Source organism: Lithobates pipiens, unplaced genomic scaffold (genome assembly GCF_037356315.1).
Source record: "Lithobates pipiens isolate NorthernLeopardFrog02 unplaced genomic scaffold, aLitPip1_a1.2 Scaffold_8, whole genome shotgun sequence".
In the NCBI taxonomy this organism is placed as follows: Eukaryota; Metazoa; Chordata; class Amphibia; order Anura; family Ranidae; genus Lithobates; species Lithobates pipiens.
The window spans coordinates 613449420-613465261 of record NW_027507903.1 but is presented as its reverse complement, the minus strand read 5'-3'; the positions used below and the strand labels follow the sequence as shown (position 1 = coordinate 613465261).

General features: G+C 42.3%; 1 protein-coding gene across 1 annotated transcript; it reads left to right on the top strand.

Annotated features, from left to right (window-relative positions):
* The first annotated feature begins 12034 nt into the window (after nucleotides 1-12034).
* Nucleotides 12035-15009, top strand: LOC143963829 (protein mono-ADP-ribosyltransferase TIPARP-like). The gene is made up of 2 exons (XM_077473559.1): nucleotides 12035-12249; nucleotides 14531-15009. The coding sequence occupies exons 1-2, from the start codon at nucleotides 12035-12037 to the stop codon at nucleotides 14979-14981; spliced, it is 666 nt and encodes a 221-aa protein (XP_077329685.1). The 3' UTR covers nucleotides 14982-15009.
* The last annotated feature ends 833 nt before the right edge of the window (nucleotides 15010-15842 follow it).

Below are 15842 nucleotides of genomic sequence, written 5' to 3'. Positions count from 1 at the left end.
GCAATAAAGGGTAGATACAAGTGTATACTGTACTGTGCTGGAGGCACACAACACCCACTAACTCCTGCAGATGCCTGTATTAGAGAACACCAGCAATAAAGGGTAGATAGAGGTGTATACTGTGCTGGAGGCACACAACACCCACTTTAACTCCTGCAGATGCCTGTATTAAAGAACACCAGCAATAAAGGGTAGATACAGGTGTATCTACTCCTAGCACAAAACTTCCTAGCATAAAACTTCTACCCTTAACATGTCCCCTACTAGGACATATCTTCTCCCCCACTTCAAATCCCCCCTCCTAGCACAAATCTTCTTTCTCCTATCATCCTTTCCTTTTCCTAAAACAATACATACCCCCTGTTGCCCCTAAAATCTCCCTCCCAGCACAATCCCCCCAATCTCCTTGTGGCACCTCCCCTCCTTATATGATACTACAGTGCCCAGGGCAGCCACCCCTCCTGCCCCCCCCCCCCCATCTCGGCCCTGAGAAAAAGTACTGTATGTAGGCATAGGATAGGGCACATCCCTTGCCACGGCCCCTTAAAGGGGAATAATACAAATAAAAATTCTTAGTTATACCCACAAATGTATTTTTTTTGTTTTTTTACCACTGCTATTCCTTTATACTGGGTTTTACAAATGCAACAATTTAGAAATTAAATGAAAGGTTTAGCACTGGGAAACCCTTTTTGAATGATAAAAAGTGCATTTTATATACTTTCATATACAACTATATAGATCAGACCAAAATGAGGGTCAAATGAAGAGGAAAGAGGGACTTTGTTCCAAACCAGGGACAGTCCCTCGAAATCAGGGACAGTTGGGACCTATGTGTGATATCATAACATCACGCTGGCCCCCGAAGGTCATAGAGACTGCCGGGCACCATCTGGTCCTCAGTCTTCTCTATGGTAAACGGCCCCTACCAGCTGACTCATTTTCCGGCTCACCGATTGCACAGTCGAGATGGTAGAAGCACTGGAGGGTGGTGGTAGGGGGGGAGTCCCCTCCCGCCGCCTGTAAAAACAAGCAACCGGCTAAACAGCTACTATGATTGTTTTTACCGTGTAGGGAATCGCCGGCAGAAAAAAGAAGATATCTGAATGATGCCTACAGCTGCACCCATCATACCGATATCTCCACTCAAATTACCAAACATCATATGATGGCCTTGGGTGGGAAGTTGTCAATGCGTGTTAAAGTTGAAGCAAGTGTAAATGAGCCCTTAGGGTGAAAACACACATCAAAATAATTTTTTCCTTGATAGTGTCTCCTTTTGTAACATACAAACTTCACAATGTACAGTGGAACCTTGGTTAATGAGTAATGCGGTTAACAAGCATTTTGAAAGACGAGCAACGTTTTTTTTTTTATTCTGACTCAGTTTGCGAGTGTTGTTTTGCAAAACGAGCAGAATTTAAGCTAATGTGGTGTGCAGCTATGCATTTGGCCAGAGGTGCGGGGGCGGTTCGGAGCCATTCGGAAATGCTCCATTCCCGAGTGTTTCCGAGCCTTTCCGAGGGTTTCTGAGTTCAGCCGAGCTGTCCCCGAGTATTTCCGAGGCTCTCTGATTCCCCCCCACCTCTGGCCACATGTGGTATTGCATGCAATAGAAGTCAATGCGGAACGTTTGCATTGACTTCTATGGGGAAACTTGCTTTGATATGTGAGTGCTTTGGATTACAAGCATTCTCCTGGAATGGATTATGCTCGTAATCCAAGGTTCCACTATATGTAAACGCTAAAAAAAAGAGCTTCCCTTATTTGCTTCCTTTTGGTCTGTTAAATATACCACTGAAGGCATTTTGTTATGTTTGTTTAATAAATGCAAAAAAATACCTGTTGATCTTGCCCGACATCTTGTCAGCTAATAACCTCCTGTACTGACCGTTATCGGCTACAATGTACTCAGTGCTAGGACAAGGTCATCTAGAGCCCAGGGAGAACATGTGAAACTGCCACCCCCCTCAAGATGTATGGGCATTATACCTCCTCCAAGGACAAATCCGCCCCCATGCTGAAATCCCCCCTCTCAGCGAAAATCCCCCCCATCCCCGCTTCCAGCTTAAATCTTCTCTCTCCTCAAATCCCCCAGCACAAATTTCACCCCCCCTCCAAAGAAAATCACTCCTTCTAGCACGAACTCCAAATCCCCCCCAGCACAAATTTCCCCCCATCCTCCTTCCTAGCACAAATCCTCCCCCACCCCCCAGCACAAATTTCCCCCATCCTCCTTCCTAGCCTCTACCACATCTCCTCTTCGAGCACAACACCCCCCCCCCCCCCCCCAAGTGATACAAAAGGTAGTGGGGGGGGGTGAGCTGATGGAGAAAATGAAAGTACAGTTGTTAGGTGAAGGCAGAATAGGCTGAACAGAGGGGTTTTGAGGGGTCGTCTAATAGTAAACAGAGTAGGAGATAGTCTGACAGACTGGGGTAGGGAGTTCCATAGGATAGGAGAGGCTCTGGAGAAGTCTTGGAGGCGGGCATGGGAGGTGGTGATGAGGGAACTAGAGAGCAGAAGGTCTTGGGAGAAACAAAGAGAACAAGTAGGTTGATATTTTGAGACACGGTTAGTGTTGTAGCTGGGGGCCGAGTTGTGGATGGCTTAGTAAGTTGTTGTTAGTGCTAAACACAATTTCAGGGATTTCTAAAATATAATATATAAAATATAAACCTGAACCCAGCGCACCTATGGGTTCAGCTGAACTTGCAAACTCTAAACAATTAGCACCATAAGGTGCTCTCTCCTCTTTAGTGCTTAGCAGCTGTTATAAATACAAAGACAATACTATACAATGTGGTTGACCCTACGAGTCAAACACTAACAGCGCTCCATTACACAATCCGAGTGGTTACTCAGATCTCTAAAAGAGCTTACAACTAAAAAAAACTCTTGTTATACCAATATACATCACATGCCAAACATGATTATCATATTTCAATTAAAAAGACTCCTTCTAGCGGAAAGTAATATAAATAGAGCAACGTCTTTCCCCGTGAGATTATATTTCAGAAGTGGTAGATGACTGTCCTACACCATCACCGTTTCCACCAGCGTGCGTTCCCACATAGGTGGCCGCTTACCAGAACGCCTCTGCAAATGGACCTGTATATACTGGGTCTTTCAGTATGACTGATTCTTCAATGCTCCTTACTCCTCCACTCTCTAGCATAATCTCCTCATTACTCGTGAGCATGTAGAAATACAAGGGGACTGGTATAGTGTCATACCTTTTATTTAAATTATCCTCTCCCCCTTTTACATAATGCGCTTACATATGCAAATAATAAAATGACTTTAAAATCATGTCAGCATAGCATCGCGAACATCTCACCGCCGACCGCTCTTTCCTCTTTGTGACTTCTGAAGGCAATTGGTTCCACCATATTTTAGTTAGGGGTGTCAGAGTAAAAGGGGGCTGAATACAAATGCACGCCACACTTTTCACATGTTTATTTGTTAAAAAAAAAAAATGGGAAGAAAAGATACCAGAAATCGATAGCTATGTATATCATAAACGCAGCTAGGCTGTGCCTACAGGTTCATTGGAAGTCTAGGTCGCCTCCTTCAATGAAAGAATGGGCATCACGTATTAATCATTTGTCAGAGATAGAGGAGCTGATATACATCTCCCACGATAGGGCTTCCAACTTTACAATGACCTGGGACTCTTGGTTTAAATACCGCAACACCCAAGAATACCAAATTCTACTTCGAGAAACTGGCTAGGAGCGCTCACTGTTCAAGAACTGACATAATGATATCCAAACTACATGTTTGGGTGAACGCCTCTGATGATGGGCTATGAGGAGCAGATGGGGAGGGTAGTTGGTGGCCTTTCCACCTCCTCCCCCAATAACTGTTTCCCTTCCACGTACCCCCTCCCCCCAGCTTCTCTATCTGTTTCCCTCATCCCCCTTTCTTCTCTTCCTTTCTACTTTCTTCCCCGTCTCTCCCCCCCTCCTTTTTTTTTTCTTCTTCTTTTTTTTTTCTTCCCTCTCTTACATTAACCTTTAAGGGTCGGGGGCATGGACTGAGGGGAGGCCCTTGGGGCCGGCTCCCTTAGTGCATGCCACCTTCTAAAATAAACATACGGAATGCATATTTTACTATAGAGCAGAGACCCATCCTGGGGGAGCAGTAGTCAAATAGGCAGGAAGAACTGTGATCATACACAACCCTCAGGATGGGAGAATTTTGAAGACACCACATAAACATAACTGTTGGAGAATGCTCTCAACCTTACAGAACTGGTGGTTTTTGAATCCACATGTTAAAGTGTAATCTGTATTGGCGTTCCAAATGGAGCCGTTTTGCCTTGGAATGCCGTGTCTGTATTGTTTTACATTTTCATAAATAAAATAAAATTCTTTATGGAAAAAAAAAAATGGGAAAACCATTTATCATTTTCCTTCCACTTCACAATTATGTGCCACTATGTGTTGGCCTATCACATAAAATCCCAATAGGGGGCGTGGCCTAACTCCGGACCTGAATGGACGCCTAGCCCTGTCTCTCCGGCACTCACGGGCAGGTAAAAAGCACACAAGGGCTCTAAACAACGAACCGGACTATGGGGAAAAGCGATCGGGCTCCCTCCGCTCCCCGGGAACCTCCCGAGACAAATCCGCAACCCCCTAGCACTATCCCCGCGATGTTCCGAACATCGCAAAGTGAAGGCCTCAAAGCCGCGGTCTTTCCTAAACCGCTCACCCCGCTCGGCGGTTCCGGAGGCGCGGTGGACGGCGCAAACGGCCTAAATACTGCAAACAACCTCCCTACACCTCCATCAATGTCCCTGCAAGCCCCATCAGCCCACATACCATGATAACACCACAGTCACTCTGCTTATCTGACCTTCAAGCAGTGACCATGGACATAAAAGCCACGCTGTCAGCAGCCATCACAGATCTTAAGACTGACATCCAGAATGTAGCAGCAAGGATGGGGGCTGTGGAACAAACAACTGCACGCCATGCAGAGGCCTTAAAACAAGTGCAAAGAAATTCAGACATGCACTTATCACACATGCAGACCAAACCCCAATTGAGCATTCAGCTACGCGATATTTAATGATCTGCTTGACAGACCCGCCGACTCCCCCATAGAATTCGAGAGAATCCATCGTGCCCTCAGACCTAGGGGAAGAGACACCGACCCGCCAAGGGACATAATATGTTGCTTGGTAAACTTTCCTTTAAAAAAAGCCATCTTGAAAAAAGCGAGAGAAAAAAACAGAGTTCTATTCAATGGAAATGAGATAAAATTATACCAAGACCTCTCCAACATCACATTACAGCAACGTAGAGCACTTCGTCCACTTCTTGACCAACTACGCTCCAGAGGGATTCCCTATAGGTGGAAGTTCCCCTTTTGCCTCTCGGCTAACTGGAGAGGTCACACAGCCTTGTTACGCACCCCTGATGACTTACAATCATTCTGCGATACACTGAACATTCCTCCAACTGAGGTTCCTGAATGGTACAATTCTTTCAGGATTAATGACACCTGGATTGAAGTAACTAACAACCTTACTCCCAGAACCCAAAGAAATAGAGACCGCAGACGGAGATCACCTTCAGCTCCTCAACATAGAAGAGGACCAAACCACGGAAGTCCTGGATTTTCTCCTCCCAGACGAAGAGATCATACCGAGAGGCAGGATCAGATGGATACCTGAGTTCAAAAATCCCTAATTGACCACTGACGCAGCTATGAAGAAACACATATTAACCTCCGATCAGCAATCAAATCTACTCTGCAACTGCTCTACCAAGATATCTTCAAACCACTTTAATAAGCTGCGAACCTCCTCCCTTTTTCTCTTTTTTTTTCTTTTTTTTGTAACTTCTTTTTTCTTTTTTCGCTTTTTACTTCCCCCTCTCCTGCTTTTGTCTTGCTTTTATCTACAGCATCGCTGAACGTGGAATTCCAGGCCTCGATACATCAACAGAGTCACCAACTTATATACGGTATGTCCAGCATAACCCGCTGTTACGCTGATGCCTTTGCCTTATGAACCATCTAAAAGTGTGACTGTAAGTACAACTGGTATATGTCTTACAAACCCAGACACCCAAGAATTTAATGAGAGAAGAGAATTTGTTCTGACATACCCTTCTCCCGCCCCCAATCTCTTTTTTTCCTGGCCAGGATAATCTACCTTATTGAACGAACCTGTTTTTGTTTTTCTTTTTTCTCTCTCTTTTTTTTTTTTTTTTTGTTTTTTATATTACTAACGACCTTTTTCTAGTTTACCTATACTATAAAGTGCCCCCTCATGCCCATAGTAGAGAAAAGCTATCTTAAAGCTAGCAGAGAGATGTGAGTAATATAAAGAAAGGGAAGGACATAATTTTAGAGATGTTATTTACAATGCTTAGTGTTTCTATTGTGTTTTCAGGCCTCAGGCCGATATCCAGTTATAGAAACCACTTTTCTACCAATTACAGTTAAAGGACTTTATATATAGTCTAGTTTTGTATTCCTACTGTATGACTATGAAAAAAATACACAGATATCGTTTGGAAATACTGAATAGTAAGACTGTTCATAACTGTGTACTGTTACAGCTGTTTGCATATTTCTGTTGTTATATATTTTAATTGACCAAACTGAGCTTATCGACGATCCTTAATGTGCTTACCTACCCTATCGGTACAGAAGACATTAGCGATGCAAGATGTTTCTCCCTAAACTATAGTCAATTCTATCGGGAGACAAACGGAACCTCTAAGCATCACATGCATCAGCTACCTGTACTTAGAGATTATCTATGATCACTATGTGACAGGACTGGATCGTAGCTACACTCTGTTTTCTTACTGAACCACATTTGTGGAATTGTTTGAAATAAAAGGTTTTTCAACGACTCAAGGTTATAACCAAACTTGTTTAACAAGATATCTAAGATGGTGCTTCATCCTCAAATCCAAGCCAAACCCCTGTTCACATTCCTTTACTCTCAAAACCCCACCTCAAACTCCATCCCTAACTGCCAGAACACAACTTAATGGCCATTTTGCACAGACACAAAAAATGTAACTGACTGTTCGCCATCGCTGCCCTCCTAGACCTCATATGGCCTATCAGCCCATTGGTTGAAAGACAGAATAATTCCCCATATCTATACAAATACCATTAGCCGCCCAATCTACCCTCAAACACTCCGAAACGTGCTTACATCCCATAAAAAAAAATTTCAAAATTTTTTAAGCCCTGTAATAGACGCACAACTATTCATCATAGAGGACTGCCCCTGAGTGCCCTAACTCATTATAAATCAAACAAAAGTAAACAAAAGAGATCCATACTTCTCGCTCAATTTGAAATAACATTAGGAAGAAAGAGACTGGGATCCATTCTGACCTCTGTTGGACCTCGCACCCCTGCAAGGAGGAGATCCCCCTCTCCATCCTTGAACTTGCCGGTCCCCACCCTTAGGAACAATTAGCTGGTCTAATCTTACCTCCGGCTCTCTTAACCGTTACCCTTTTTAAAGGTAACCGCCCCTAACTCACCCGACCCCCCCCCCCCCTTTTTTTTTTTTTTTTATTATTACAATACGAGAATTAAATCAAAATGTCTATCCCCAAACAAAAAACAATCTCACCATCAATCAAACTAGTATCAATAAACGCCAAAGGGCTCAACATACCCACAAAGAGAACCAAACTTTTAAACGAAGCTCATAAACTAAAAGCAAATATTGTATGCATACAAGAGACCCATTTTAAAACTCATAGCGTTCCCAAGATGCACGACAAGAGATACCCAACTGCATTCCATGCTACAAACCCAGAAGGAAAAACCAAGGGGGTATCTATCCTCATCTCTAAACAAACTTCTTTAAAGATCCAAGACACTATGCAAGACCCGGGGGGGAGATATATTTTTCTCAAAGGGAAATTAGACCACCATCCCATTACAATAGCGAACATATACGCACCCAACACGAAACAAGTGGCCTTCTTCCGAAAGATAAAAGACTTACTAACGAATTTCGCCTCTGGCATACTCATTCTAGGGGGAGACTTTAACGTTCCCCTTAATCCCCTGATAGACACCTCAAATGGTACATCGAGCCTACCCTATAGAGCATTGAAACAAATCAAACTCCAACTACAAGAACTAATGCTTCACGACACATGGAGAACTCTGAACCCTCAATCTAAAGATTTTACTTACTACTCTACAGTTCACCAAAAATACTCTAGAATAGACTTTTTCTTTATGTCCCAATCTGATCTTGGGCTACTGAAACATTCTTCTATAGAAACCATGACCATATCTGACCATCACCCTATTACCATGACCCTGACCCTTCCAGGAAAAACTACCATTACCAAGACTTGGAGACTCAACACCTCTGTCCTGAAAGACCACACAGACGTACTCTATTTCAAGGACAAACTAAAAGAATACTTTGAACGTAATGAAAATGGGGAAACGTCCTCCCTGACTCAATGGGAAGCACACAAGTGCGTCATCAGAGGTGAATTTATCAATAAACTAACTAAAATCAAAAAAATGAAACAAGCCAAAATCAAATCACTAATAGAACAAATCCACAAATTAGAAATTTCACATAAACAGAATGTCGCAATCTCCACTTTTGAAGAATTGACAAAAATGAGAGCATTACTCTCAGAGGAACTGAACTTGAAAACAAAGAGGCAATATATATTAAGACACAAAATTTATTACGAGCAGGGCAATAAAAGTGGAAGACTATTAGCAAACGCTGTTCAAAATAAAAAAGTTGCCACAACAATTCATCAGATAAGAGATAAACAAGGCAACTCATACTCTTCGAATGACGAAATTGCTAAACAATTCGAAGCGTACTATCAATCTCTATACAATATTCCCTCTAATCCCCAATGTCCCCATAACTCCGACAAGAGAACAAAACTCATCCAAGACTTTCTTGAAAAATATAGCTCACCTCAAATAGATGAGAACACGGCACAAGAATTAGAAGCCCCCATTTCCGAGAGGGAATTTGATAAAGCTATTAAAGATATGAAAGTGGGCAAGGCACCAGGTCCCGATGGCCTTCCCCTACAATACTATAAAACATTCACTAATATATTGAAACCAAGGTTCCTGAAAACATTCCAATCACTCCACTCTGAACAACATCCCCCAAAACAATTACTTGAAGCACATATATCTGTTATACCTAAGGAAGGAAAAGATCTGACTCTAGTCACAAATTACAGGCCAATTTCTTTAATAAATGTTGACGTCAAAATATACGCAAAAATTTTAGCCAATAGAATCATTCCTCTGCTCCCATCACTCATCTCGCTTGACCAAGTAGGATTTATCCCTGGAAGAGAGGGAAGAGATAATACAACCAAAGCCCTAAACATTAATCATTGGTTAACTTCCAAAAACAAACAAGGTTTTTTCTTGTCTCTTGATGCAGAGAAGGCGTTCGAAAGAGTGGCCTGGGACTTTATGGACGCAGTTCTAATGCGCATAGGTCTTTTACCTCAGATGAGAGCCTATATCAAAGCACTCTATTCCAACCCTACAGCACGTGTACGAGTTAACGGCCACCTGTCGAATGCCTTCAAGTTGGGAAACGGAACAAGACAGGGCTGTCCCCTTTCGCCATTATTGTTTGTTCTTACACTAGAGCCCCTCCTAAACAAAATTAGATCCAATCCTGACATTAAAGGCATAGAAATCAACAATCATACATACAAAATCGCTGCCTTTGCGGACGATATGCTCCTTTTTCTCTCACAGCCACATATCTCACTGCCCAATGTCATTCAAGATCTCGAATATTTTCAACTCATATCCAATTTAAAAATAAATCACACTAAATCTGTAGCCCTCAACATATCACTGCCCCCAAATACTGTTGACCTATGCAAACGAAACTTCTCATTCTCCTGGGCCAAACAAAGTATAACTTACCTCGGAATTGAAATCCCAACAAACCTAAACAACCTCTTCAAATTGAATTTTTTGCCCATCTTAAAAGACACCCGAGATGATCTAAAAAGATGGAACTCCCTGAACATATCATGGTTCGGCAGAGCTTCACTAATAAAAATGACAATCTTACCAAGATTTTTATATGCAATGCAAACAATTCCCATCAGACTACCATCATCTCTTTTTACTTCCTTCCGTAAAGCTTGCTCATCCTTTATCTGGAGGGGCAAACCCCCCAGAATTAAATTCACAAGATTAAACTTACCTAAAAACAGAGGGGGAATAGCACTCCCCGATCTAAGAAAATATCATCAGGCAGCCCTACTGACGCGTATAGTCGATTGGAACATTCACCAAAATATTAAAGACTGGGTGACGCTAGAACAATCACAATTTACTAGACCAATTAGATACCTACCTTGGATAAACCCCACACATCACCCAAAAGACATTAAATCCCATCCTCTTATAGGACCTACTCTGGAAATATTTCATGAAGCTTACAAAAAAAGTGTCCCTTACCCATGGATAGGCCCTCTCACACCTTTAAGAAATAACCAAGATTTCCCCCCAGGTATTGAGGGGAGATTTCTTAAAGATTCATGGCCTCACAAGGATGTGCTTGTCAAACACTTTTTTGATAACAAGAAGCTAATATCTTTTGAGGACATCAACAAAGATAAAAATCCAATTCTAATTACACAGTGGAACTACCTACAGATAAGACACTTCCTGACCAGAACTGAAACAGCCCGCCTTTGGACCAGAACTCCCACGACATTGGAAGATCTGTGTACAAAAAAAGACCCACAAAGACATAACATATCAAAACTCTACAATTCGCTATTCATGAATGGTCCAGAGTTCTCCATCCCGTCATGCCAAGCCTGGGAACGAGACCTAAGTCTAAATCTCTCTGACGACAACTGGGAAACCATATTCTCTTACGCACATAAAGGCTCACTAAATGTAGCCACACAAGAGTGCGGCTTTAAAATACTCTCTAGATGGTACAGAACCCCCATCCTTTTGCACAAATTTTACCCCCAAGTCTCTGACAGATGCTGGAGATGTCTTACTGAAGAAGGCTCGATGGTACACATTTGGTGGTCCTGCCCACTAATTCAGGACTTTTGGAAGATGGTTCACGAAACCATCACCCTGGTAACTTCAGAAGTCATACAATTTAAACCAGAGCAATACCTTTTACATCACACCACAACCCCCAAAAAACGTTACCTAAAATCATTAACAATGTTCATGATCAACGCAGCAAGACACTGTATTCCATGCCACTGGCGTGAACATGTTACACCAACAAAAAAAGAATGGTTTCATAGGATCAACAACATTGAAACTATAGAGGAACTCATAAGCATCTCACAAGAGAAAATCTCTAACTTTACTGCAACATGGTCCAACTGGATCGACTACAAAAACTCTCAGGCTTATAAGTCCTCCATAGGATAACTAAATGCTTTCTTTACGGTCTACTCTTACACGATAAGATACGAGAGATGTGACAATAAACAAACAATGTATTCTGTTACCCGTCTACTCCTGATTACATCCCTTTTTTTTTTTTTTCTTCCCTTCCCTTTCTCTCTTTTGGAGAGTGAGTACCTTTCTACTGGAAAAAAAAAAAAAATTAGTAATGCACAACGGTAATCCTGCATACCCTCTCAATATTATCTGTTCATATCAAATTTTGTTTAGTTCAAAAACACCTTATGTAACACATTTGTACGACTTACTTACTGTAATGTTTCATCAGATTTTTATTTGCTGTTCAACCAATAAAAACCTTTGTGAAAAAAAAAATACCAATAAAATACATTTACGTTTTTGGTGGTAATATGACAAAATGTGGAAAATATCAAGGGTATGAATACTTTTTTTAAGGCACTGTATATTGCTCATAAAAAGAATATTCAGGTTGGTTTCTTTTTTTGGTCCTACAATATGACCAGCTGAACGAAGAAGAAAACAGGTATTTCCATGTCTCAGCATGTTTTTTTTATTGTTCTTTTATAGAAACTTATCTCATTCTCTCTGACCTCGGAACCTGCTGGAAATGTTTAGAAGCCATCCTGATGAAGCTAATGACTACCCCAAGACCTGGATCATTACCAATCGAAACATTATCTACGAAAAGAGCCTTGTAACCCACACAGATAGCGAGTACGCATACATCTACACCTACTTCCACAAGACCATGGCAGAATCCAATTACGTCATCCTGGAGGTCTTCCGAATACAGAACTACTTCCAGTGGATAAAATACTCACAGTATGTCCGTCTTATCATTTCTTATCAGTCTGTGAAGATGCTTGGTCACTATACAAGGAGAACTATTATGCCCTGTACACACGGTCGGACATTCCGACGACAAAATCCGTCAGATTTTTTCCTACGGATTTTGGCCCAAACCGATCGTTCAGAACAAGGTGACGTAAACCAAGTATGTCGGGACTATAAACAGGCCAGTAGCCAATAGCTTTCGTCTCGTAATTTATTCTGAGCATGCGTGGCCCTTTGTCCGTCGGAATTGTCTACACACGATCGGAATTTAAACGATTGGATTTTGTTGTCAGACAATTTTAGATCCAGCTTTTAAACTTTGTGTGTCAGAAATTCCGACAGAAAAAGTCAAATGGAGCCCATCACGATCGGATTTTCCGACAACACGATCCGATCGCACAACGAATAGAATAGTGCTGCGCTATACGGGAAAATAGGGTGTGGGAGTGGGTAAAGGAGGTATTGGACTATTTAACAAGAGGCAATAGTGCACATAAATCACATAAATAGAATTGACTGCAGTGTTTCATGAAATAAATATGAATAAAAGAGGTCACGGTCTGTGTGAAAGAACCTCTTATAGATAATGTATAGGTACGTGATTTCGCCTGTAGGAGCTGCCGCCCCACAGTACATATGCATGGGGTGGTCGGCAAGCAGTTAAAGCAACCTGTCAATTAAAAAAATATTTTTTTTCTTATTTTTTTCTTAAATTGTTCCTTTGTTTAACCTCTTATTAACACTTAATTTACTTGAATTAGCCGAATTAACTCCTTATTCTCCTTCTCCATTTAATTATTATTTTGCTGCTGATTTATTTTTTGTTCACTTCTATTTCATAAACTATTAATAATTAATAATAATGTATTTTTTTGTTTGCTTTGTTAATATTTTGAAACCTTTAAAGTGGCTGTAAAACCTATTTTTAATCTTTATGCTACAGGTAAACCTATAATAAGGCTTACCTGTAGCTACCCAGGATATCTCCTACACCTGCATGGTTTAGGAGATATCCCCTGTCCCCTACATGTGCCGATGACATCGGCACATGCGCACTAGAGCAAAGTTACACAATGGCACCTATGTGCCGCTGCATCAGTCTGCGTGCCGTTACCCGTGTTTCCCACACGCATGTGCAGGAGTGACATCATTGTGGCTCCGGCGCTGTGATTGGCCAGAAGTAACTCCGGGGTGACATGTCAGCAGCGGGAGGGGGAGACGAGGACAGCTTCGGGGGCTTCAATCTGAGGTAAGTAATACATAATGAGCTAATATGCTATGCATACTAGCTCATTATGTTTTTGTTGTCTTTACTTACTTCCATTTTAACATATATTTACATGTTTCACATGTAAAAAGTGCAAAATTAACAAAAAATTAAATTTATTTAAATTGCAAATAAGTTTTCAACGCTTTTCTCCATTGTTGACAGCTGAAGTGTAAACAAAAAAGTGTCGGTAGGTATCGGTAATTGGTATTATTTAACCACTTCAGCCCCGGAAAGATTTGCCCCCTTAATGGGCAGGCCATTTTTTGCAGTTCAGCACTGCGTCGCTTTAACTGACAATTGCGCATTCGTGCGACGCTGTACCCAAACAAAATTGATGTACTTTTTTTTTCCCCACATATAGAGCTTTCTTTTGGTGGTATTTGATCACCTCTGCGGTTTTTATTTTTTGCGCTATAAACAAGCAAATACTTTTTCTTTCCTTTTTGCTATAATACACATCTAAAAAAAACAAATAAAAAAACAAATGTATTCATCAGTTTATGCCGATATTAATTCTTCTACATATTTATGGTAAAAAAAAATTGCAATAGGTGTATATTGCGGCGATTTTCACAGGAGTGCCGGCCTGCTGCCGTATAACGAACGCTATACGGCGGCTGGTTGGCAAGCGGCTAATCATGTTAGGGAGTCTTCAATCAAGACCTTTCAGATGAGACAGTGAGTACAAATTGATAACAAGAAAAAGGTTCTTTTTATTCCATACACTGCAGTGGAGAAAATAGTACACAAAACACAGTTAACTCAGCTAATGAAGTGAGCAAAAGTGAAAGTGCTTCTCTATCGGCAGGAGGACAAAGATAGCAATTTAAAACCTTACCACCAGAAACAACACTAACATAGAAATGTCTGCCGTAATTAAAATCCACAGCATCTACCAAAAACTGAAATGTAGTTTTTGGGCAGTTTCGTTAGAGAATACATTGTTTGTAAAATTCATTAATACAAACAGTCATATGTTTATCTTTTTAAATTTTACAGGAAGAAAAAATTCATGCAAAGCATGCTTAGAGAAATCAAAGACGGTTGCTTGGAGCGCTACCTCTTCCACGGCACAAAATCAAACCACATAGAGGCCATTTTTAATCAGAACTTCGATCCACGTGTGTCAGGCAAGAACGGAACAGTTTACGGTAAAGGGAGCTACTTTGCCAAGGATGCCAGTTACTCTCACACTTATGCTCCCGCCTCCCCCGAAGGTCACCACTTTATGTTTCTTGCCAAGGTATTGGTGGGGCGTACAACATTGGGTAATAACTCTTACACCCGACCACCACCGTTAGATGAAGAGTGTGCCTCAAGCCTTCTCTATGACTCTTGCGTGAACAAAGCTAAAGACCCAACAATATTCATTATTTTTGACAATGACCAGTTCTACCCATATTTTATCATTAAATACCAGAAGTTGCATGATGTAATCCTTCTGGATTAAAGAAGACCTTAACACGAATACTTCTTTTCTGTAGTGTCAGGAATCCGCCCGTTCCGTGCGATCGGCTCTCCGCACGCGTACGCGCGTTCGTGCCGCGGGTCGTCGTGGGCACGAGCGTCTTCCAACGCACGCGGGTGCACGTCGTTCGTATGTGCGCGCGGTACACGCACGCACGGGCGAGCGTTAGTTCGATTGGAGCCAGTGGCCCTTTTTAAAGGCACAGTTGCAGGGGTTCTGTGCTGTCTCGTCTGCAGCTTGTGCTCGAAGTAACCTGCTTATCTGCCTGCTACCTATCTGATACCTGACCCGGCTCCGTCTGACCTTGTTGACCTCTCCTGCTCCGACCCCGGCTTGTTTGACCCTTCTTGGACTGTTTTCCTGTTGCCGAACCTCTGCTTGTACCTGATTCCTCTGCTGACTTCTGTGTCTGCTACCTTCGCATCCAGAAGACCCATCCATCCTGATTCCACGGTCTGCGGCCTTCTCCTAGCTGCTTCCCTGCTACAGAGAGCTCCTGCTCCAGAGGATCCTCATCTACCCAGCACCTGCTGCTGCACCTGGCTGGACTCTCCTACCCCACTGCGCTCCGGTCTTCCTGTTCCCATTCCAGCGAGACCCGAACCAGAGCCGTAAGAGAGTTCCCCTTCCACTAAGTCAGACTCATTATCCGAAGTCCCTAACAGTACGAGACAGCCATGTCTGAGTCTGCGGAAGGGGCCTCCGCCATGAAAGAGATTTGCTCCCACCTTGCGGCTCTCACCCAGGCCGTGAAGTCCCTTCAGGATGGCTACACCAGGTTGGAGGAGCGTGTCCAGCATCTCTCTACCCCGGGGTCACCAGACACCACACCTCAGCCTCCTC

Coding starts and splice junctions, on each gene's coding strand:
- LOC143963829 (XM_077473559.1), top strand. CDS start 12,035: ATGTTTAGAAGCCATCCTGATGAAGCTAATGACTACCCCAAGACCTGG. Junction 12,250..14,530: donor CAGTGGATAAAATACTCACA/GTATGTCCGTCT, acceptor TAAATTTTACAG/GAAGAAAAAATTCATGCAAA.